Genomic DNA, 22,375 nt, shown 5'->3' with positions numbered 1-22,375 from the left:
TACTTTAAATTGGCATTGGTTGTCATGAAATTTACTTTTTAGGATGTTCGATTGTATACCTTTGGTCAGTAAGTGACAGTTGATCGATATATATTAAATCTTCTTCCCTTCTTAAACATGAGGCCTCTGATGGTTTTATTTTTAAAACATGAGAATAAAAATCAGGTTCTTTAACTCCTCTTTCATTATTTAGAAATAGAGTGAATGAAATTCTAACAATTATTTTGAGAGATAAAAGAATTTTTATGGCATAGATTGAGACCTATAACAAAATTAATCTGTTAAAAAAATCAGTTCTATGGTAGTGGACACTTTGACCCTTGTGGAGGCCACTTCTTATTTGTTCCGTTTGCATAATGAATAGGTGTATTAGTCCAATTTTTAAGAAATACATATATTGAGAATATATATAGAATCAAAATTTGTAACAGGAATTTGAAAATTCCTGTTCTCTCAACATGATGTTAGTCTGTCATGGCTAAAGATTCTTTTTTACTTGTTTGCCTGTCCCATTAGTCCTAAAATTTTTATGGGTAGAAAAAAAATTTTTTTTCTTATGGGTAAAGAATGTTTGAAGCTTTGTGTGCAATGATTAGTGAACATGTTAAATGCAGCTAACGTAAATAAATGTCCTGAGGTTCACAGTCGAGCTGATCATAGAGTTTATCTTCAAATAGCATTTGCTCTAGGTAATAATCCCTTTTTCTTATGTTTTTTCCTTCTTTGTCAGTAAAATTGGTACACATATTTGTAATACAAAAGATTGAGATTGTAGTTATTTAAAACTTAAATGCCAAGCTTTGCACAGTGGCAGTATTGTAGCCAGTGAGGTTTATCTGAGGCGTGATTATGGCTGATTGAAAACTTACATGCCATCATTATTGGTGTCTCTTTTCTGAGTCTCAGCCAGCTGATTTACTTTTGGCTAAGTTTAGGAATGGTTGCCAACACCTCTGTTCCTTTCCTTATGGGTAGAGTAAATGATTGGATATTTCCTAATACTAATGTTAATGATTTAAAATTAACGTTAGTAGTCCAAAGGATTTGCTGAGTAATGTTGCATTTGAGTTATAATTTTGGATGTATTTGCTGTAACTACAGTGAGGTGGCAATGTGCTATGCCACTAAGTAAAGTGAAATTCAGAGAAATGATTTTCATGTTTCACCTCTAGCTATTGGTGGTGCTGGGTGGAAGTTACATTTTCCATTCTTAGTTCACTTATATCATTGATGTATACTCTTAATCCTTAGATCGGGAATTTTTAACCTAGAGTATGTGGATGGGAATGAAATTACAAAGGAAGTATTGATGTATATAATTTTAGCCATAATTTGTAGGTTTTATTATAATATCAAAGGATGTTTGTCCCCAGACTACAGAGATCCTCTTAACTTTTATCTCTTCTTGTTCTAGACTATAGTGGTTAAGAGTGTGGCTGTGGAACCAGGTTGATGTGGCTTTGAGTCTTTCTTTTTTTTTTTTTATAAAAAAATTTTTTTTTAATCTTTATTTATTTTTGAGGGAGAGAGAGAGAGAGAGAGTGTGAGCAGGGGAGGAGCAGAGAGGGAGACACAGAATCCGAAGCAGGCTCCAGGCCCCAAGCTGTCAGCACAGAGCCTGACACAGGGCTTGAACTCAGGAACCGTGAGATCATGACCTAAGCCGAAGTTGGATGCTCAACCTACTGAGCCACTCAGGTGCCCCTTGAGTCTTTCTTTATCACCTGTTTACTAGATAATTATGACAGATTAGTTAGCTTGTAAGTAAGTTCTTAATTCCTTACTGTGGAATGAGAATAATAATAATAAAGGTACTACTATCTTAGGTTGTAAAGAGAGTGCTAAGCCTAGTATCTGACAAAAGATCTTTTTTGTTTTGTTTTATTTATTTTGAGAGAGTGCAAGTGGGGGAGGTGTGGAGGGGGCAGAGAGAGAGGGAGAGTGTAAGAATCCCAAGCAGGCCCTGCACTGTCAGCACAGAGCTGGTTGCGGGGCTTGAACTCATGAACTTTGAGATCATGACCTGAGTCAAAATTAAGAGTTGGTTGCTTAACCAACTAAGCTACCCAGGTGCCCCTCTGATAAAAGATCTTAATAAACACCTATTTTAATTAAAATTGTTAAAATTTAGTTTAGCAAATGATATACATTGAATGTTATATAAACTAAAGTTTGAAAAGCTGAACTAGAAAATAATTTCTAACATCTAAAATTCTGTTCACATATTGGTAAGTATGAACAGGTTTTTTTTTTAAGTTTTTTTTTTAACTTTTTTTTTAACGTTTTATTTATTTTTGAGACACAGAGAGACAGAGCATGAACGGGGGAGGGGCAGAGAGAGAGAAAGAGACACAGAATCGGAAGCAGGCTGCAGGCTCTGAGCCATCAGCCCAGAGCCTGATGCAGGGCTCGAACTCAGGGACCGTGAGATCGTGACCTGAGCTGAAGTCGGACACTTAACCAACTGAGCCACCCAGGCGCCCCAAGTATGAACAGTTTTTAGCTGGTAGTAAAAAATACCCAAAAGTAGAATGTTAAAGTCTTCATTGTTCGTGCTAAGGAAGAGAGGATTGATAATATAATACCCAGGTGGATCACAGTATTTTGTGATAAAAAGTTTTGCCTAGTCTCTTCTTGTCCCTCCCACCCACCGCAGTCTTTTTCTTTTCTTTCTCATTTTTTTCTTTTTTTTAATGTTTATTTATTTTTGAGAGAGAGAGAGAGAGAGAGAGAGAGCGCACAAGCGGGGGAGGGGCAGGGAGAGAGGGTGACACAGAATCCTAAGCAGGCTCCAGGCTCCGAGCTGTCAGCACAGAGCCTGACGTGGGGCTCGAACTCATGACCTGCGAGTTCATGACCTGAATGGAAGTCAGACACTTAACCGACTGAGCTACCCAGGCGCCTCACCACAGTCTTTTTCTTAGGCATGAGAAAATATTGTTGCCTAGATTAAGATGATGGTTCTTGTGGGTGATAAACAGCAATGAATAAGGCACAGTTAATCTTCAAAAGAGATTGTTAACTTGGAGACCCATGATTATGGTAGTCCGTAAATGTACCTTAGCACACTATTGAACCCGTGACATATCATACAAAATGTTCCTAATAGGTTTTCTGGGAGAAAAGTACTATTAATAGCCTTCATAAGATTATCAGTGACCAAGAATCATTATTTTAATATATTGACTAGAATATAGGTAAAGGAGTATGTTCACATTAAAAATAGTGTATTGATAAGAATTTAATATTTATGAGAATTACAGCTGTATTAATATTTTGTATTTTTCCTCCTATCTTCCTATTTAAGTAAACATTGTAAACTTTGAGAAAATAGAGAATCAACGTGTAAAACAAAAAGGCAGGCTACTACCCACAGTAACAACTGGTAATATTTTTGGTATAGCTCTGGCATGAACTTGTGAACTATACAGTTTAAAATTTTACAAAATATGATTTTATTACATTTATGTTTTAGAGTCTGATTATAGTTGACTGTGTATGAAAAATCAGTCTCTCCATGTCATCAGGTATTATCTGTCATCATTTTTAAAAAATTGTTTTAATATATTTTAAAAAATGTTTATTTTTGAGAAGAGAGAGACAGAGCATGAGCAGGGGAGGGGCAGAGAGAAAGGAAGACATAGAATCCGAAACAGGCTCCAGGCTCCAGGCTCCAAGCTGTCCGCACAGAGTCTGATACGGGGTTCAAACCCACGAACCATGAGATCATGATCTGAGCCGTAGTCAGTGCTTAACCACCTGAGCCACCCAGACACCCCCATCATCATTTTAATTGTGTGTAGCAGTTGTATAACTGACATCTTTCATTTTGTCTGTAAGATCAGGGAAATTGTATATGTTAGTTTAAAAAGTTATTATTTATTTTATTATTGCAACTGGGAATGGAATGGGAGGAAGACTAATTCAAAGTAGGCAGAGAAGATTAAGACAATAAATTGAAGAATACAAGTTAAGAAAAGAGCATATAAAGGTCTGAAAGTAATACCATGGATGATAAAAGCATTGGCTGATAACAACGGTGCCTATTTTTTTTTTTTTTTTTGGACTTGTTTAGAACTTACCACAAAACAGGCTTAGGTTTCTGTCTTGTAAATTCCACATTCCTTACCAGACATTCAAGGCTCTTACTGTTTCCTACAAAGTCTACTTTTAAATTTTATTTCATGTTTTCTCTCCTGAAAGAATTCTGGGTACCAGCAAGGGTGAGGTTCTATCGGTTTTTTTTATTTTCAGGCTAAAAATTGTGTCTTTCATACCTGCCATTTGTGGTTGATAAATGTTTGAGGATGTTGCTTTTATTTTTTCATTGTTTTAGTAAACTTTTATGTTTTTAAGTAAATTCTACACCCAGCATGGGGCTTCAACTTGTGATCACGAGATCAAGAGTCGCATACTCTTTTGACTGAGCCAGCCAACTGCCTCAGTAAACTTTAAAAACAGTTTTAGAAGCTGTTGCTTTTGAATAGATGAGTGTATGTTCTACACTCTTTAAGGCTCTATGTTTTCTTTTGGCATTAAGAAATTTGGCGATATTGATAAATTGAGTGGGATATGGATATTGACCATTACTTATAAAGTAGTGCTTCTTATAAATTAGTTCATAAATTGAAAAAACCTTTTGCTGAGGTTGGATACCGTGGATTAACGGTGTTTTCGTGTGTTCCATAGCACCAGGCCAGGAAAAACATTAGATCCATTGGAATATGTGTTGTTAGATGGAATTATAGAATCCAAGTTAAAAAATAATTTAGTTTTGACATGTAGATTCCTCATGAATGTTGAGTTAAAATTTTTTTCTTAATTGGAGCTATGTATTTTATGTTAGACATTTACAGATTTTATCATGTTACGTTCTTTTTTAAAAATTCTTTTCATTTTTTAAAAAATTTAATTCTGGTATGGTTAATATACAGTGTCAAATTTGTTTCAGGTATACAGTATAGTGATCCAACAATTCTGTATATTACTCAACAATTCTACATATTACTCAGTGCTCATCAAGATAAGTGTACTCTTTTTTAATTCCCTACACCTATTTCATCCATCCCTCTACCCACCTCCCCTATGAAAGTCATCAATTGGTTCTCTAGTTAAGAATCTGTTTTTTGGTTTGTCATTTCCCCCCACTTTGTTCATTTGTTTTGTTTCTTAGATTACATTTATGAGTGAAATCCTATGGTATTTGTCTTTCTCTTACTGACTTAATTTCGCTTAGCATTATACTCTCTGGATCCATCCATGTCCTTGCAAATGGCAAGTTTTCATTCTTTCTTATGGCTGAGTAATAATCCATGTGTATGTATATGCCACCCTTTTATCTGTTTACCTATTTGGACACTTGTGCTGCTTCCCTAATTTGGCTGTTGTAAATAATGCTACAATAAATACACAGATGCATATATCCTTTTGAATTAGTGTTTTCATATTCTTAGGGTAAATACCCAGTAGTGCAATTACTGAATTGTGGGGTAGTTCTATTTTTAATATTTTAAGGAATCTCCATACTGTTATTTTTTTAATTTTTAATTTTTTTAGATTGTTTTGAGAGAGAGAGACAGAGAGGGAGAGAGACAATTCCAAGCAGGTTCTGCACTGTCAGCATGGAGCCTGATGTGGGGCTTGAACTTACTAACCATGAAATAATGACCTGATCTGCAACCAAGAGTCGGACACTTAACTGGTGCCCACGTGCTATTTTCTACAGTCGCTGTACCAGTTTGCATTCCCACCTGTAGTGCACGAGGGTTCCTTTTTCTCACATCTTTGCCAGCAGTTTTTTCTTATGGTTTTGATTTTGGCCATTCTGACAGATTTGAGGTGATAGCTCATGGTGGTATTGATTTGCATTTCCCTGATAAGTAATGACATGTCTGTTCGTGTGTCTGTTGGTCATCTGTATGTCTTCTGCCCATTTTTAATTGTGTTATTGTGTGTATGTGTTGAGTTGTGTAAGATCTTTATATATTTTGGATATTAACCCTTTATCAGATACATCATTTGCAAATATCTTTTCCCATTCAGCAGGTTGCCTTTTTTAGTTTTGTTGATTGTTTTATTATCTCTGCAGGGACTTTTTATTTTGATGAAGTCCTAATAGCTTATTTTTGCTTTGGTTTCCTTCGACTCAGGAGATGTACGTAGAAAAATGTTGGTATGCCTGATGTCAGAGAAATTACTGCTTGTGGTCTCCTAGGAGTTTTGTTTTTAAATGTTTATTTTGAGGCGGGGGGGGGGTTGGTGGGGTGTGGTGCATGTGTATACACGTTGGGGAGGGGAAGAGGAAGAGAGAGAGAATCCCAAACAGGCTCTGGGCTGTCAGCTCAGATCCTGACAAGGGGGGGCTTGATCCCACGACGTGTGAGACCATGCCCTTAGCCAAAATGAAGAGTCAGATGCTCAATCGACCGAACCACCCAGGTCCCCCTTTCTGGGATGTTTATGGTTTCAGGTCTCACATTTAAGTGCTTGCTCCATTTAGAGTTTATTTGTGTGTATAGTGTAAGAAAATGGTCTAGTTTCATTCTTTTGCACATAGCTGTCCAGTTTTCCCAACACCATTTGTTGGAAGAGACTGTCTTTTTTTCCCATTATTTTTATCCCACTCCTCCTTTGTCGAAGATTGGTTGACCCTCAAATCATGGGTTCATTTCTGGGCTTTCTATTCTATTCCACTGATCTATTTGTCTGTTTTTGTGCCAGTACCATACTGTTTAGATTAGTACAGCTTTATAATATAACTTGAAGTCTAGAATTGTGATACGTCCAGATTTGTTATTCTTTTTCAAGATTGCTTTGGCTTTTTGAGGTCTTTGTGGTTCCATACAAATTTGGGGATTGTCCTAGTTCTGTGAAAAATGCCATTGGTATTTTGATAGGGATTGCATTAAATGTGTAGATTGCTTTGGGTAGTATGAATATTTTAACAGTATTTGTTCTTTGAACCCACGAGCATGGAATGTCTTTCCATTTCTTTGTGTTGTCTTGAATTTCTTTTCTTTTTTAATGTTTATTTATTTTTGAGAGAGTGAGAGAGAGAAAATGCAAGTGGGGGAAGAGCACAGGTAGAAAGGGAGACAGTGAATCCCAAGCAGGGTCTGCACTGTCAGAGCAGCAGTCTTGCAATTTTACTGAATTCATTTTTCAGTTCTAGTTTTTGGTGGAGTCTTTAGGGTTCTGTATGTGTAGTATCATGTCATCTGCAAATAGTGAGAATTTTACTTCGTCCTTACATTTTGGATACCTTTTATTGCTTTTTCTCGTCTGATTGCTATGGCTAGGACCTTTTACTACTATGTTGAATAAAAGTAAGAGTGGACATGCTCATCTTAGGCAGAAAACTCTAAGTTTTTCACCATTGAATATGTTGTTAGTTGGTAGTTTTTCATATATGGCCTTTATTATGTATGTTTTTCTAAACCTACTAGCTTGTTCTTAAATGTAACCATATTCTACTCAAGCAGCATGTAACTCTACTTGGGTAAGAAAGTCTTATCAGGGTGGTAATAATAGGAGTAGGACTAGGAAAAACATAGGATAAGCTTAGATAGGGGAAGGGTATGTAAGAGATTGGTATATAAATAGAAGTAGTATGTACAGAGTTTAAAAAGTAAATGCAAAAAGGCCTGTAATAAAGTTCATTGTCCCCTATCTCTTCAGTTCCCCTTCTGCTTTTAACTCTTTCAGATGTTGGTTTTGATATTAACTTCTGTATTCTGAAATCGTTTTATTATATTGCTGTTGCTTCATGTATCAATGAAAAAAATTTTTTTTAATGTTTATTTATTTTGAGAGAGAGAGAGCACAAGCAAGGGAGTGGCAGAGAGAGAGGGAGACACAGAATCTGAAACAGGCTCCAGGCTCTGAGCTGTCAGCACAGAGCCCGACGCAGGGCTTAAAGTCATGAGCTGTGAGATCATGACCTGAGCCGAAGTCAGACACTCAACCATGTGAGCCACCCAGACACTCCTCAATTTTAAGTCCACCCTGTGAACTTCCTTTTCGGATACATAAAGATTACATTCTTTTACCCTTTCCCTTTCTCTCAGGGTAATTGATGAGCCAAAAAAAGTTCTGTGGCTTATTTTATATTTTACAAGAAATAAGTTCTTGTTTATCTTTTGTTTCCAAGAGTTTCCTGGTGTGTTTTAAAATTTTCCAGGTGTGAGTCACTGATTCATTCCAAATTCTTCAACTCTTCTTAATACTGAGTTTTATATTTTTATATATCATTATATGATTAGTTTTTTCCCTCCCTTTCCCCTCTCCCAAATCTCCTTTGTCCTTTATCTTCCTACTCCAATTATTGATTTTTCATTAGGGATACTAAATAGCTATCTTCTCTTCAGATCATCCTTGAAATTCCTTTTGCTTTTATATTGTTTTGGATCTCCAGTTTCCAGAATTCTACGTGGACATTGTTATTGGTTTACTTCTTTGTTTTGTTAAGATGACATCTTTTCTGAGAAAGGGTGCGTGGGAGACAGGTGTTTTTTATACCCTTCAGACCTAAAAGTTTCTGTTCTTCCCTTAATCTTGAAGACTTCAATGCAGAATTCTGGGTAGAAAATTATATTCTTTAAAAAATTTAAAAGTGTTGCTCCATTGTATTCTAGCTTCTGATATTGCTGTGAGGTTTTTTATTTTTTTATTTTTATGTTTTTTGAGAGAGCAAGTGTGAACAGGAGGAGAGGGGATGGGGAGGGGGAGAGAGAATCTCAAGCAGGTTCCATGCTCAGTGGGGAGCCCAGTGTGGGGCTCCATCCCACGACCCTGGGATTCTGACCTGAGCTGAAATCAAGAGTCAGATGCACAACCTACTACTGAACCACCCAGGTGCCCCTTCTTTGAATTTTTTTTTTTTTTTTTTTTTTAAAGTAAGCTCTACTTCCATCATGGGGCTTGAACTCCAGACTCTGAGATCAGGAGTCACATCCTCTGCAGATTGAGTCAGCCAGACCTCCTCCACCCCCATATAGCTTTGGAGAAGTATTAGCTATTTTTATTCCTGAGCTCCTTCTTGTCACTCTTTCCACTCTCCCTGAAAGCTTTTAGGATCTTCATCCCTGCTCAGTTTTAGAAATTTCATGATGAGGGGCACCTGGGTGGCTCAGTTGGTTAAGCATCCAACTCTGGGTTTCTGCTCAGGTTACAGTCTCACAGTTCGTGGAATCAAGCCCTGCATTGGGATATTCTCTCTCTCTCTCTCTCTCTCTCTCTCTCTCTCTCTCTCTCTCTCTCTCTCTCTCTGTGTGTGTGTGTGTGTGTGTGTGTGTGTGTGTGTGTACCTCCCTCCCTCTCAAACTGAAAAAAAGATTCATGATGGTAGGTGTTTTGGTGGGTTTTTCAGTTCTGAAATATTTTGTAATTTCATCATTTCCAAACCTTCAGATTTTGTATTATGTCTTCTTGGAAGTATTATTAGTCAGATATTATGTCTTCTTGGTTGATGGTATGCTTTCCTTTTTCTCCCCATTATTTTTCTTTGTCTCTACCACTTTTTGGAGATTTTTTTACTTTTACCTTGTGGAACTTTTGTTGAATTTTACAAATTGGCAAATTTTAATTTTATTTCTTATTTATTTTTAATGTTTATTTTTGAGAGAGAGAGAGAGAGAGAAAGCGAGCATGAGTGGGAGAGGGACAGAGAGAGAAGGAGACATAGAATCTGAAGCAGGCTCCAGGTTCTGAGCTGTCAATGCAGAGCCCGATGTGGGGCTCGAACTCACAAGCCGTGAGATCATGACCTGAGCTGAAGTTGAATGCCCAACTGACTGAGCCACTGAGGCACCCCATCTTATTTATTTTTAAAGTTTTATTTATTTATTTATTTAAGTAATCTGTGCATTACATGTGGGACTCCAATTCACGACCCCAAGATCAAGAGTTGCATCCTCTTCTGTCAAATTGCTATAATTCTAATGGGGTTTTAAAGTGTGATTGATGTGTATGCAAAAGCTATATAATGTATATTTGTACACATTGAAGGTCTCTTTTGTAGTTTGAATGCATTTTTTAATAGTATTCTGTTCTTGTTTCAGTAATCCACTCTTTGTTTCTGAGGACATACATTATTAAAACCTTTTTTCTTTCTGCATTTTATCTACATTCTTTGAATTTCTTTTTACCATTTGTTTTGACCTACCTTTAGTGATGCAGCTTTCCTTGCTTGTCTTATTGGTTATCTTTACATGGTTAAGAGATGAGCATTCAAAGATGGATTAGAAGTTCTTTGTTGGGGCCATCTCAGATGTTGGCCCACTCTGTAGATTGGAAAATGGTGAGCAAGCTTCATTACCAGGGATAAGTAGGCTTTTCTCTTAGATCATTCATATTCTCTAAGAGAAATGTCTTCGAGTCTTTGGCCTTGAGATATTTTAGTCTGGTTGTTGGGTGGGGCATATTAGTTGGAGAGATTTACCAGTCGTAGTATCACATAGTTCTCTTCCTTTCAGTGTCTTTTATCATCCCTGTCTTCAGCATCAGTTTTTCCTGAACTTAATCTTGTTCATTTTATGTACAGGAGGAAACTTCTTGTTTCCCTGGATCAAGTAGGAACAGTATCCTGGCTACCTAGGAATCTGCAGGTTTTAACCGTACCTTTCATTTAGTCCTATTTTCTGCCCAATGCTTCATCTCTGCCTTTAGAGGTATCTGATGGTCTTTGTTCTTGAGCCTTTTCAGTGTTCTGTGGTGTGGATATTTTTGTTGATAAATCCTTCTATAGCCTCTTTCAAGTTTATTTCTCCTGCTCTCAGTTACTATTACTCCCTTTGCTGTCATCCAAAATTTGTTGCCATTTGTTAACTGTTCTTCCATTATCTCTTACCGTATGGAGTTAAGTCTTTTTTCTTTCAGTATATTTGTAGTGAGGTTTAGAACAGAGAAGAAATAAACTTAAGTGTAAAATCAAGCTGGGGCTTAACTGAAAGTGATGTTTTATTTAAAAAACACACATTCTCTTCCCCCCGCCCCCTGCATTGTGGGTAGGGATATATAGAGAAATGCTCTGTTGAGAATTAAAATGCCTAGACTTTTCAGAATTGAGTGTCATACAATAAAATGTATAAGTTATGTAATAATTAAAGATAAATGTGTGTATGTGTTTATTGTCACTTCGATTCTTAGTTCTTGAATTTGTATATTTTGGGTCTGTAAGAACTTAGATGCAGTTTGCTCTTTGTTCATACATAAGTTTTGTCTTTTTAAGATTAGTTTCCTGGTCAGTTAGATGCCCATTTCCTGCCAATGAATTTTATTTTTTATTTTTTTGATTTTGTTTATTTGAGAGAGTGAGTGAGCGTATGCACGTGTATGAGCAGGGGAGAGAGGTGGAGGGGAGGAAGGGAGAAAGAGAGAATCTTAAACAGGCTCAGGGGGGAGCCTGATGTGGGGCTTGATCCCCCGACCCTGGAATCAAGAACTGAGCCAAAATTAAGAGTTGGACGCTCAACTGACTGAGCTACCCAGATGTTCATGAATTAAAGTTTTTATTTAATTAATTTCTACACCCAACATGAGGCTTGAACTCACGACACTGAGAACAAGAATTGCATGCTCTTTCGACTGAGCCAAACAGGCACCCCCTTGGCATTGAATTTTTAAAGTAAATTTGACTGTTTCTTTGGCTTTCCTAATCTAAATCTGACCTCAAGGTCTTTTTTGGGAAGGAACTAAGATTCTTTTCTTGCTAAAGAAAGATATTCCAGTGTATAATCCTTTACTTTGAACTTGATTTTTCCTGAACCTAAAGAAAAGCTATTTGTCAGAAAAATACCAACAGTAATATGTTAATTTTTTTTCCGGAGGAAATTGTAATAATATAGAATTTTAAAGGTGGAGGAGTTCTTAGAGATAAAATCTCTTTCATTTTGCTAACTGAGAAGACAGGCCTGATGTATTATTTATCTATTTCTGTGTAACAAATTACTCAAAAAGTAGTATCTTAAAACAACAATAAACATTTATTATCTTTAGAGTTTTTATGGGAGTGGAATTTGGGAGTGGTTTTGCTGGTTCTTTGTGGCTTGGATTTCTTATGAGGTACTGTTGAGTTTTTGGCCAGGTTATGGTCATCTCAGGCCTCATGTGGGGCTGGAGGGTCTGCTTCCAAGTTGGCTCACTTACTTGGTTGGCAAGCTGGTGCTTATTAGTAGTGTGAGCGTGTGAGCTCTGTTTTTTTTTTTTTTTTTTTTTTTTTTTTTTTTTTTTTTCCTCATCTGGACCACTCCAAGGGCTCCTGGACTATTTAAAAATTTTTTTTTAACATTTATTTATTTTTTGAGAGACAGAGAGCAGGAGCAGGGGAGGGGCAGAAAGAGAGGGAGATACAGAATCCGAAATAGGCTCTAGACTCTGAGCCATCAGCACAGAGCCAGATGTGGGGCATGAACTCACGAACCATGAGATCATGACCTGAGCCGAAGTCGATGCTTAACCGACTGAGTCACCCAGATGCCCCCTGGACTATTTTACATCATATAATTGGCTTCTCTCAGAGCAAGTGATTGAAAAGAGAGCAAGGCTGAGTGGCACTGTCACTTATGACCTAGTTTCAGATGTCACACAGTCATTTTTGCCACATCCACATAGATTTTAGTTATTAAGTATGTTCCACATTCAAGGGGAGGAAAAGTTTAAAGGGAAGAATATTAAAGAGTTTATGGCTATACTTCAAATTTGCCACACTTGGAGAAATGAGATGATGTCTACATGGTCATAAAGGGAGTTGGTGCTCTATTTGGACTACAGTATAGATGATTTAAATTGATAATATAACTAGGTAAGTAATGGTTTTTCAGTTGTCATCCATCATTGGAAAGAATTATTCTTATAATCTGGTACTTGATGATCATTTATTTATTGATTTACCAGACTCTTTGATTATCCACAGTGTGCCAGGCATTAATGCTAACTGAACATGTCTTAACTAGATTTGTGTGTAATAAGTTACTCTTACTGTATTTATTTATGTATACACACACACACACACACACCCACACACGCTGAAGAGTGTGAGTGTATATTATTCCTAAATGCTTTTCATTAGCCAAAGAGGGTAGGAATGCCCTTCCTAAGTTAGCCTTCAAGCAAATTAGTAATGTTAAAATACATTTTTTTTTACTTCTTGGCTGCAAATCCCTTTATGTAAAATAGAACAGCTTTACTAATAAGGTTTTTATTTTAGCCAGTTTCCTAATATTTACTAAACATATATGAAGTACTCAGTGCTTAGAGAAGCAAAGATAGATGCCACAATTCTTGTTTTTAAATGGTTCTTTATGTGGAAAAGCAGATAAATATCTAGATAACACTGAAGACTATAGCTGTCAACCTAATTTGGTGACTTTTTACTAACCGAAGTACCAGTTTTTGGTGTGATGCTATCTTTATAAATGACTGTAGTGCTACCCTGTCAGGAAAAAGGAGACCAAAACTTAAAAAAAAAAAAAAAAAAAAGAGGTACTTTAGGATTTGCTGATTTGTAATTTTTATATTACTTGAAATATACAATTGTCTCTCTAGAAAGCATTAATTTATTGAAAAATTTTCTTTCTCTTATAGGCAATGTCTATGCTGCTTCAAGGAATATAAGCATTTGGAGATTTTTAACCAAGTAGTGTGTGCACTTATTAACTTAGTGATTGCCCAAGTTCAAGTACTCCGGGACCAGCTTTGTAAACATTGTACTACTATTAACATAGATTCCACGTGGCAAGATGAGAGTAATCAGGTGGAAGAACCACTGAGTATAGAAAGAGAGTGTAATGAAGGAAGTACAGAAAGACAAAAATCAATAGAAAAAAAATCAAACTCTACAAGAATTTGTAATCTGACTGAGGAGGAATCTTCAAAGAGTTGTGATCCTTTTAGTTTATGGAGTACAGATGAGAAGGAAAAACTCTTACTATGTGTGGCAAAAATTTTTCAAATTCAGTTTCCTTTATATACCGCGTACAAGCATAATACTCATCCTACTATAGAGGTATGTGAAAATATTTTGTGAATTTTAAGTAATACTAAGTTATAGTTGTCAATTTTTCATGAATAAAGACAGAGTTATTATTGACGGAAAAATTTATAAAAATAACTACTGTTAGGAAAAAGTATTCCAGTTTATCTAAACCATTTTAGTAGCAACTTGGGTTGAACATTTGCTTAACATAGTCCTATTAAGGAAAGATTCACAGATTGAACTCATAAGAATTAAACTGTCAGTGATATAAAACATTTTGCTGATGTACACTTATGCTGTAGTATGATACTTTCAGAAAGTAATAATTGAGGAAAAAGAAGCAGGTGGAATTTTGAATTTTATTCTTAGAAACATTGGTAACAGTATTTGGAATTTCTCACATTAAGAAAACAAAGTATCCTTAACTACAAAGTTTTTTTTTTTTTTAATGTTTATTTATTTTTGAGAGAGAGAGACAAGAGTGAGTGGGGGAGGGTCAGAGAGAGGGAGAGAATCTGAAGCAGGCTCCAGGCTGTGAGCTGTCAGCACAGAGCCCGACGCGGGGCTCGAACCCACGAACTTTGAGATCATGACCTGAGCTGAAGTTGGACACTTAACCGACTGAGTCGCTGAGGTGCCCCTTTAACTGCCTGTTCTAAATGATAGTACTTTCTTTTATAATAAGTCAAGATGCTTGACATACTGCATTAGTGATACTTTTATAAGCCTTTCAAAGAGTTTAGAAACCCACCTTAGGTTTATTTAGATGATAGCATTACTTTATACACATGGTGGGAATTGAGACAGTTAATATGATAATGTGTTATGTAAGTGGCATAAAAAAACAGATCTGTTATTTCTCATGCTTGTCTGAGTTGGCTGGGCAATTCTATTGGTTTTATGTGGCCTCACTTAGGCAGTTGTATATTTACTTTGAGAGATGGAAGAGTTTAAAGGTCCAACATGGTTTCACTCACATGTCTGACAGTTGGTGCTGGATGTTGTCTAGGGCTCCTTGGGTTTTCTCCACATGGCCTCTCATTCTCCACTAGAGTTGATTGGCTTCTTTACGTGGTGATCTTAGAATTTCTCCAGGAAGACAAATGTGTAAGCTTGTATATAAGGCCTCTTAAGGTCCAGCCTCTGAAACAGTATAAATTCTACCACATTCTGTTGAAGCACTTAATGAGGGCAGTTCAGATTCAGGGGGGTATGAAGTAGACTCCATCTCTGGATAAAATACCTCATTTTAAACTTTAACAGATCTACCACATGCTTTTTAAAAAAGTCTGCCTATTTTCTCTGGCTTATTCTGTAATCTTCATATTGACTTCTCTAAACTTCTTTCTTCATCTGGAAAAAAGTAGTTCCTTACTGAAAATGTTTTCACATTGAATTGAGACTATTTAAAAACAGCCTAGGAGGTGCGTATTTCCCCTATTGGAATTTTCCATAAAAATGTTTTAAAACATTGTGCTCTACTTTCTAGAATTCTTTGTTATCTTTCCATATAGAAACCTTTTAATGAATCATTTAGTAAACATCCTAAAAAATGTCAGCTCAGCATCCTTTTTATTTAAAAAAAATTAATAAATTTTTATTTTAAATTAATTTAATTATGCTTATTACAATATAATTAATTTAAATTTAATCTTTAAATTAAATAAATTTTAATAAATTTAACTTAGTTAAATTTAATTTTTGATTAAATAATTTAATAAAATTAAATTTCTCCAGTTAAAAATTTTTAACAGAACTAAGGTAATACTAAATCTGCTATTTTCTTCCTCAAATCAGTTTGCTCACCAGTTTATCATTTTTTAATGTTATTGGGAAAAAAAATCTCCAAATATAAGCATAGTCCCACTCCCCTACTTTCCCGTTTGAAATAAAGTGCCTCATTATTACTGTTCTTGAGGATCAGTCATTCCATGTGACTCTTTGGTTGAAAGCAATAATTTCATGATGTCTTTGAGGTAAAATTCTAATTAAAAAAAAACAAAACACCTTAGATATAATACAGTGTAATACAGTGCTACACAGAATTGTCATCTCCTTATACAGAATTTGTGTGCTTCTGTAATATTCTGTTCATAATATAGCTGTTTCCCAGGTTTCTGATATGTTAGTAATGTTTTATTACAAATTCTTGAAAAACGTATGGTTTCTGTCCTAGTGGCCATGTGGTTCTATGTGGTAGCAGTCATATTTAACTTTGATTTTAATTTGATCTTGATTTTGACTTTTCTAAAGAAGCACAAATTGGCTAGGACTTTTCAGAAGATGATTCAGTACTCATGTGTTAATATTTAGATAGCTATGACTTTAGAAAACTGTCAACAACCTGATTTTATATAAAGGGAATTGGCTTACACGGGTTAAAAGTTTTGGTCAGGTTTGCAACGTATATTGCTGAGAATTGTGGGATTCAGGTCTTATTCTGGGGTGCCTGGGTGGCTCAGTCAAGTTAAGCATCCGAGTCTTGATTTCGGCTAAGGTCGTCCTCATCACACGGTTGTGAGATTGAGCCTTGTGTTTGGCTGTGTGTTGAGCATGAGACTACTTAAAATTCTCTCTCTTTGTTCTTCTCACCCACTCATGCTGTCTCACTCTAAAATAAAATTAAAAAAACAAAAAACAAAGAATTCAGGTCTTACCCTGCTACACTGCTTCTCACATTACTTCAGACTAATCTCTGCAGCTATTGCTATCTTGCCAGTAGTGAATAAAATAGGAACTTGGAGCCCCTCCTTCTCCCCATCCCTTCCTGTCTATATCCTGCTTTTCTTCCTATCAAAGTCGATAATATTTTAAAAGATGTAGTAATTAGAAATAGGTATATTTAATTGAGGTTAAACTTTTTGGGGATGGGGACAAGGAGCTGTTGCATTCTTTTCTTAATTCTGAATCATTATGTGTAATTCTGTGAGGTGTTGCCCTAGTATTCTAAGTTTTTTTCCTAAGTAAAGTGAAATGAGTATAAAAAGTAGAGAAAAGAAGAGAAACACTACCCTTGTTAAATATGTGAGATATGATTAGATAGACTTAAATATATACACTATGTTCCAGATTTCTGAATCTGGTTGGGTTTTCTCTTGCCGCTTTCCACTGACTTTTTAATTTATGCTTTATTAAATTAAATCAAGTATTTTAAATTTACCCTTTTAATGTATACAATTTAATAAGTTGTAGTGTATTCCTACAGTTGTGCAACCATCACTAACTAAATCCCATACTGATTTATGACTTTTTTTTGTTTTATATTTATAGAATTCAGATGCTTGGATTTGTCTCTAATTTTGATAAACAGATGTACCTTATTCAAACTATTAAAAAAATAAACATTGACCATCTATTCTAGGAACTGCACTATTTATTGTGTATACAAAGATGAATAATCTACAGTACTCACATTCAAGGAACAATCCTAAACAACTCAAATAGCTTGTTTGTCTTCTACTCATTATCTTCCTTGTCACCAATCTGTGTGGATGGCTTACTTCTGTAGAAGCGAATAGAAGCTCTGCTTGTTCGTTTGCAAGCAATTATAAGCCAATGGAGACTTTCTTGGATTGCATTTTATCACTATCCTCTCCTGAGCTTCTTTACTTTAAAGCTCTACTGCCCAATATGGTAGTGAACAGACAAATCTGGCTATTTAAGTTAACTAAAATTAAAATAAATTGAATTTGTTCTTCAGTCACACTAACCATATTTCTTTTTACCCTTTCTTTCTTCCTTCCTTCCTTTCTTTCTTTCTTTCTCCTTCCTTTCTTCCTTCCTTCCTTCCTTCCTTCCTTCCTTCCTTCCTTCCTTCCTTCACATATTTTAAAAGCTCAGCAGTCACATGGGGCTCGTGGCTAGTGTATTGGGCAGCGTAGACAATATTTCCATCATAGCAGAGTGTTCTGTTTTGCAGAACTGTTTGAGAGTATGGCTTTGTTTGATTAGGTCTAGTCATTGGTGGTAAACTGTATGCTCTCCAGAATTGGTAGTCTTAATTTTCCATAACAGCAGATTATTTGATACGCTGATGACTTCTTTGTAAGCAAAAATTCTATTCCTAATTCACTGGCCTTCAGTTTTTCGTGGTTTGGTCATGGAGCAGCATTTGTTTGTTTGTTTGTTTTTAATTTAATTTTTATTTTTCTTAATGTTTATTTTGAGAGAGTGCATTTGTGGTAGGGAGGGATAGAGTGAGAGAGACTCCCAAGCAGGCTTCCTACTGTTGGCTCAGAGCCTGACCTGTGGCTCAGTCCCATGAACTGTGATATCCTGATCTGAGCCGAAGTAAAGTGTCAGATGGTTACCTGACCGAGCCACCTAGGCTCCCCCTTGTTTAATTAGATGTGGAATTACTTTCTTTTTTTTTTTTTTTAATTTTTTTAACGTTTATTTATTTTTGAGACAGAGAGAGACAGAGCATGAACGGGGGAGGGTCAGAGAGAGGGAGACACAGAATCTGAAACAGGCTCCAGGCTCTGAGCTGTCAGCACAGAGCCCGACGCGGGGCTCGAACTCATGGACTGTGAGATCATGACCTGAGCCGAAGTCGGCCGCTCAACCGACTGAGCCACCCAAGCGCCCCAAGGAATTACTTTCTGATTACTCATTTATTTCTCTTTATTTTCTCTTTTAAAGTAATAGGTCCCTCTCTGTAGTTCTAGAAATAGAGTGCCTTTATCTTATGTAATACATGAGAGATTTTCTAAAAAGACAAAAACTAATAGGTTTCTTAAGGCCTTTTTAGGGATCAATTTAAAATTGGAACTTTTTTTTTTTAAGTTTATTTATTTTGAGAGAGAAAGTGTGAGTTGGGGTGGGGCAGAGAGAGAGGTAGAGAGAGGAATACTAAGCAGGCTGTGCACTGTCATTGCAGATCTCGATGCAGGGCTTGAACCCATGGACCATGAGATCGTGACCTCAGCTGAAGTCGGACACTTAACCGACTAAGCCACCCAGGGGCTCCTAAAATTAGAACTTTGAAACAAAATTGGTGTTGATTCGGATTTCAGGGAGGCTTCTTAGTATTGTTCATAATGTTGTTACCTATAGGTCTATGTTAACTCTATATACTACTAAAGATGAGATTTTAAAGACACCTTAGAATAATGTCTTCATGTATTAAGAGTAGAAACAAGAAAGGATAAAATAGTTCTTTTGAGGAGTGAAAATAGAAGTAACCAAGTCCAAGAGCTGACGTTTTGCACATCAGAATAGAATTCTGTTAGGACATTTTCTAGCTGTGTTCATGTTAGGCACCAGAAATCTTGACTCCAGTCTAATATTCCAGCATGGTTGATCTGGCCCATGAATCTTTAAATACCACAGGTGTTCTTACATTCTGGACTTGTTGAAGACAGAAGGTTTGTTGAGAATAATTTAAAGCTTTACCTGTGGCCCTGCTAGTAGAAGCTCAGGAATAAATTTAAGTTTAGTATACTCGCTTTGACAGGTGTTTTGACCTGTCTTAGGACAGTTTTTGATTAGTTGGAAATGTTCTGAGAGTTTTATGTGATGCTCTCAATCAGTTGTTTTCGAACTTCATTTCAGCAATGGAATTTACATAAAGCAAGCAGGTAACAGCAATGAATGACAGGTTTCTTTGGTAGTGTTTTTCAGATGAAAGTATTAAACTTTCTGATAGAAAGATTTTCATTGTGACTAAAAAATACAGAATATACAAAATATAGACTTAAAAGAGCCTTGAACCTCTCCTTTCTCTATCATCTCAGAAAAACCATTGTTAGGAAATTAATTCAGATTATTTCCAGACACATAAAAAGTAAAGAAAATCAGATCAAGTTCGTAAATCCTAAGTTTTAAAAATGTAATACAAGGCAGTATCTTTCGATGCCTGTACATGTGGACCCACCTTAGCTTTTTTTTTTTTTTTTAATTTTTTAACGTTTATTTATTTTTGAGACAGAGACAGAGTATGAATGGTGGAGGGTCAGAGAGAGAGGGAGACACAGAATCCGAAGCAGGCTCCAGGTTCTGAGCTGTCAGCACAGAGCCTTACGTGGGGCTCGAACTCACAGACCATGAGATCATGACCTGAGCCGAAGTTGGAAGCCCAACTGACTGAGCCACCCAGGCGCCCCCCACCTTAGCTTTTTAAAGGAATAACTTACCATAAAAATCAATTGCTTAAAATATATAATTTAAACATGTTTTAGTAAGTTTACAGAATTGTGTTACCATTACCTCATTGCATTTTTACAACAGTTCCATCGTCCCAAAAAGATCCCTCATGGCATTTCACCTTATTTTTGAAAGCTGTATAAGACCCTAGATGGTTATATCACACTTTAGCCATCCAGTTGATGGATATTTAAGTTGTTTCTAAGTTTGAGATATTATAAATAATTTCAGGTAAGCATCATTAAACATTTTCTAGCACTGCTTTTATTAGTTGTTAGGATAAATAACCAGAAGATGAATTGCTGGGTCAAAGAGAATGTGCATTTTAAATGTTGGTAGATATTGCCAAATTGCCCTCCAACAAGGTCATACCTGTTCATATTCTCGCCAACAGTGAATGAATATGCTATCAAGTACTTTAAATCATATGTATACAAAGCACATTGTGGAATTTTTGGGTAAAAATTAACGTGGTTTTAAAATGTTATAATCTATTTTTGTGACAATTATCCCAATTCTTTATGGAGACATTTTTTATTGAAAAGGCAATATATAGTATATAGTGTAGAAAGATTTCTTTGCACAAGAGTTAAAATACATATTAGAATTGAACCATATAAGCTTCAGTTAGGAATATCATTATTCATGATGAGAAACAATTGCAAAAACCTGTTTCATGTTGTGTAAACTCAATCTATAGAATATTGTCTTTTTTTGAGTATATTTGATGCAGAAATTGTATTTTTTTCTTCAGAGATTATTATCTTGTAGGGTGACCTAATTGTGTTTACTTTGTTTTTGTTTTTTTAAATCAGGATATATCAACCCAAGAAAGCAACATATTAGGGGCATTCTGTGATATGAATGTAAGTGTTTATGTTTTTCTTATTCTCAGGTTTATGGAAAATTCAGTTTTTTATTCATATAGGTCTTTGAGTTTATTTTTATATTTGGTCAGTATCTTTTCCATATTGGTAATAAAATGAAAATTATTCCTGATGAGTTTAAATTTTTTTTTCCCCCTCAGGATGTAGAAGTACCATTGCATTTGCTTCGTTATGTATGTTTGTTTTGTGGGAAAAATGGCCTTTCTCTCATGAAGGATTGCTTTGAATATGGAACTCCTGAAACTTTGCCATTTCTTATAGCACATGCATTTATTACAGTTGTATCTAATGTAAGTATTGTTTGGAATTGGTTTTAATCTTGGGAATTAATGGCTTTAATAACATGAGTTTTATGTCCAGAAAAACAGGTTTTGAGTGGCTTGCATGTACAAGAATTTTTTTCCTGGGTTATATTTTGAAAAAAATTGGGTACAGAAGCCTTTATAAAAGGTCTTATAATAAAAATGGAATTTGTATAAAGTAACTAATTTAAGTTAAATAAGTAAATTTAGACCTTTACTACTTCTGTGAACAGAAGTCTTATGTTAATTTTACTTTCCTTGCCTGTGATTTTGTACTGGGAAATTTTTGGCATTTTAGACTTTTAGTTACAAGATTGTTTGCTTAGGGTGCTACTACAGTGTGCCTGACTTTCTTCTGTATTATAAGACTTAATAACATTTTTCTGCATTTGTAAAGAAGATAATTATTCTGTGTTGTAAATGTCAGTTACTGTGAAGCACAGTAAGTGTGGAAGCAGAGATACTTTGTTTTATTGAACTTCTTTTTTTTGATACTGAGATTTTTACAAAGGGGTGGTTTGTGGCAACCTGTGTTGAGCAAATCTATTGATGCCTTTTTTCCAATAAGTGGTTTACTTTATGTCATTCTTGTAATTCTTACAACATTTTAAACTTTTTCATTACTTTTATATTTGTAATGGTGATCAACGATTACAAATCACTAACCATCATAGGATGGTTAGTATTTTTTAACAACAAAGAATTTTAATTAAGGTTTATACATTTTTTTTAGGTATATTTTTTCACATTTAATAGACTACAGTATAGTATATACACAAGTTTTATATGTACTGGAAAACTAAAAAATTAGTTTGACTTGCTTTATTGTGACATTAGCTTTATTGTGGTGGTCTAGAACTGAACCTGCAGTATCTCCAATGTGTGCCTGTAATGAAATTCAATACTGTTTCATAGGCATATTCACCGTTTGGTTATTTTATGAGAAGTACTTTTTCACGTCGTTTACTTGTTTTAAAAAATCACATTGTCTGCTTACAGATGTGTGAAGATTCCTTATGTTTCGTATGCAAATCCTTTGTCTGACATACATATATTGCTAGTATCTTCTT

The 22,375-nt window shown here is 35.5% G+C and overlaps 1 protein-coding gene and 1 non-coding gene across 3 annotated transcripts in view; both read left to right on the top strand.

Moving 5' to 3' along the window:
• The window catches only part of USP34 (ubiquitin specific peptidase 34), a 249,085-nt gene that overhangs the window by 41,317 nt on the left and 185,393 nt on the right, over positions 1–22,375 (top strand). For both annotated transcript variants that reach the window (XM_042981450.1, XM_042981449.1), the window contains exons 3-5: positions 13,582–14,002; positions 20,932–20,982; positions 21,144–21,293. In XM_042981450.1, the coding sequence (XP_042837384.1) occupies positions 13,582–14,002; positions 20,932–20,982; positions 21,144–21,293 (622 nt within the window). The remainder of the gene's footprint in view (positions 1–13,581; positions 14,003–20,931; positions 20,983–21,143; positions 21,294–22,375) is intronic.
• On the top strand, positions 797–940 carry LOC122237567. The gene has a single exon (XR_006216155.1). It is a non-coding gene; the product is annotated as a U4 spliceosomal RNA (small nuclear RNA).

Source organism: Panthera tigris, chromosome A3, assembly GCF_018350195.1.
Source record: "Panthera tigris isolate Pti1 chromosome A3, P.tigris_Pti1_mat1.1, whole genome shotgun sequence".
Taxonomy (NCBI): domain Eukaryota; kingdom Metazoa; phylum Chordata; class Mammalia; order Carnivora; family Felidae; genus Panthera; species Panthera tigris.
This window is presented reverse-complemented; position numbering and strand designations above follow the sequence as displayed.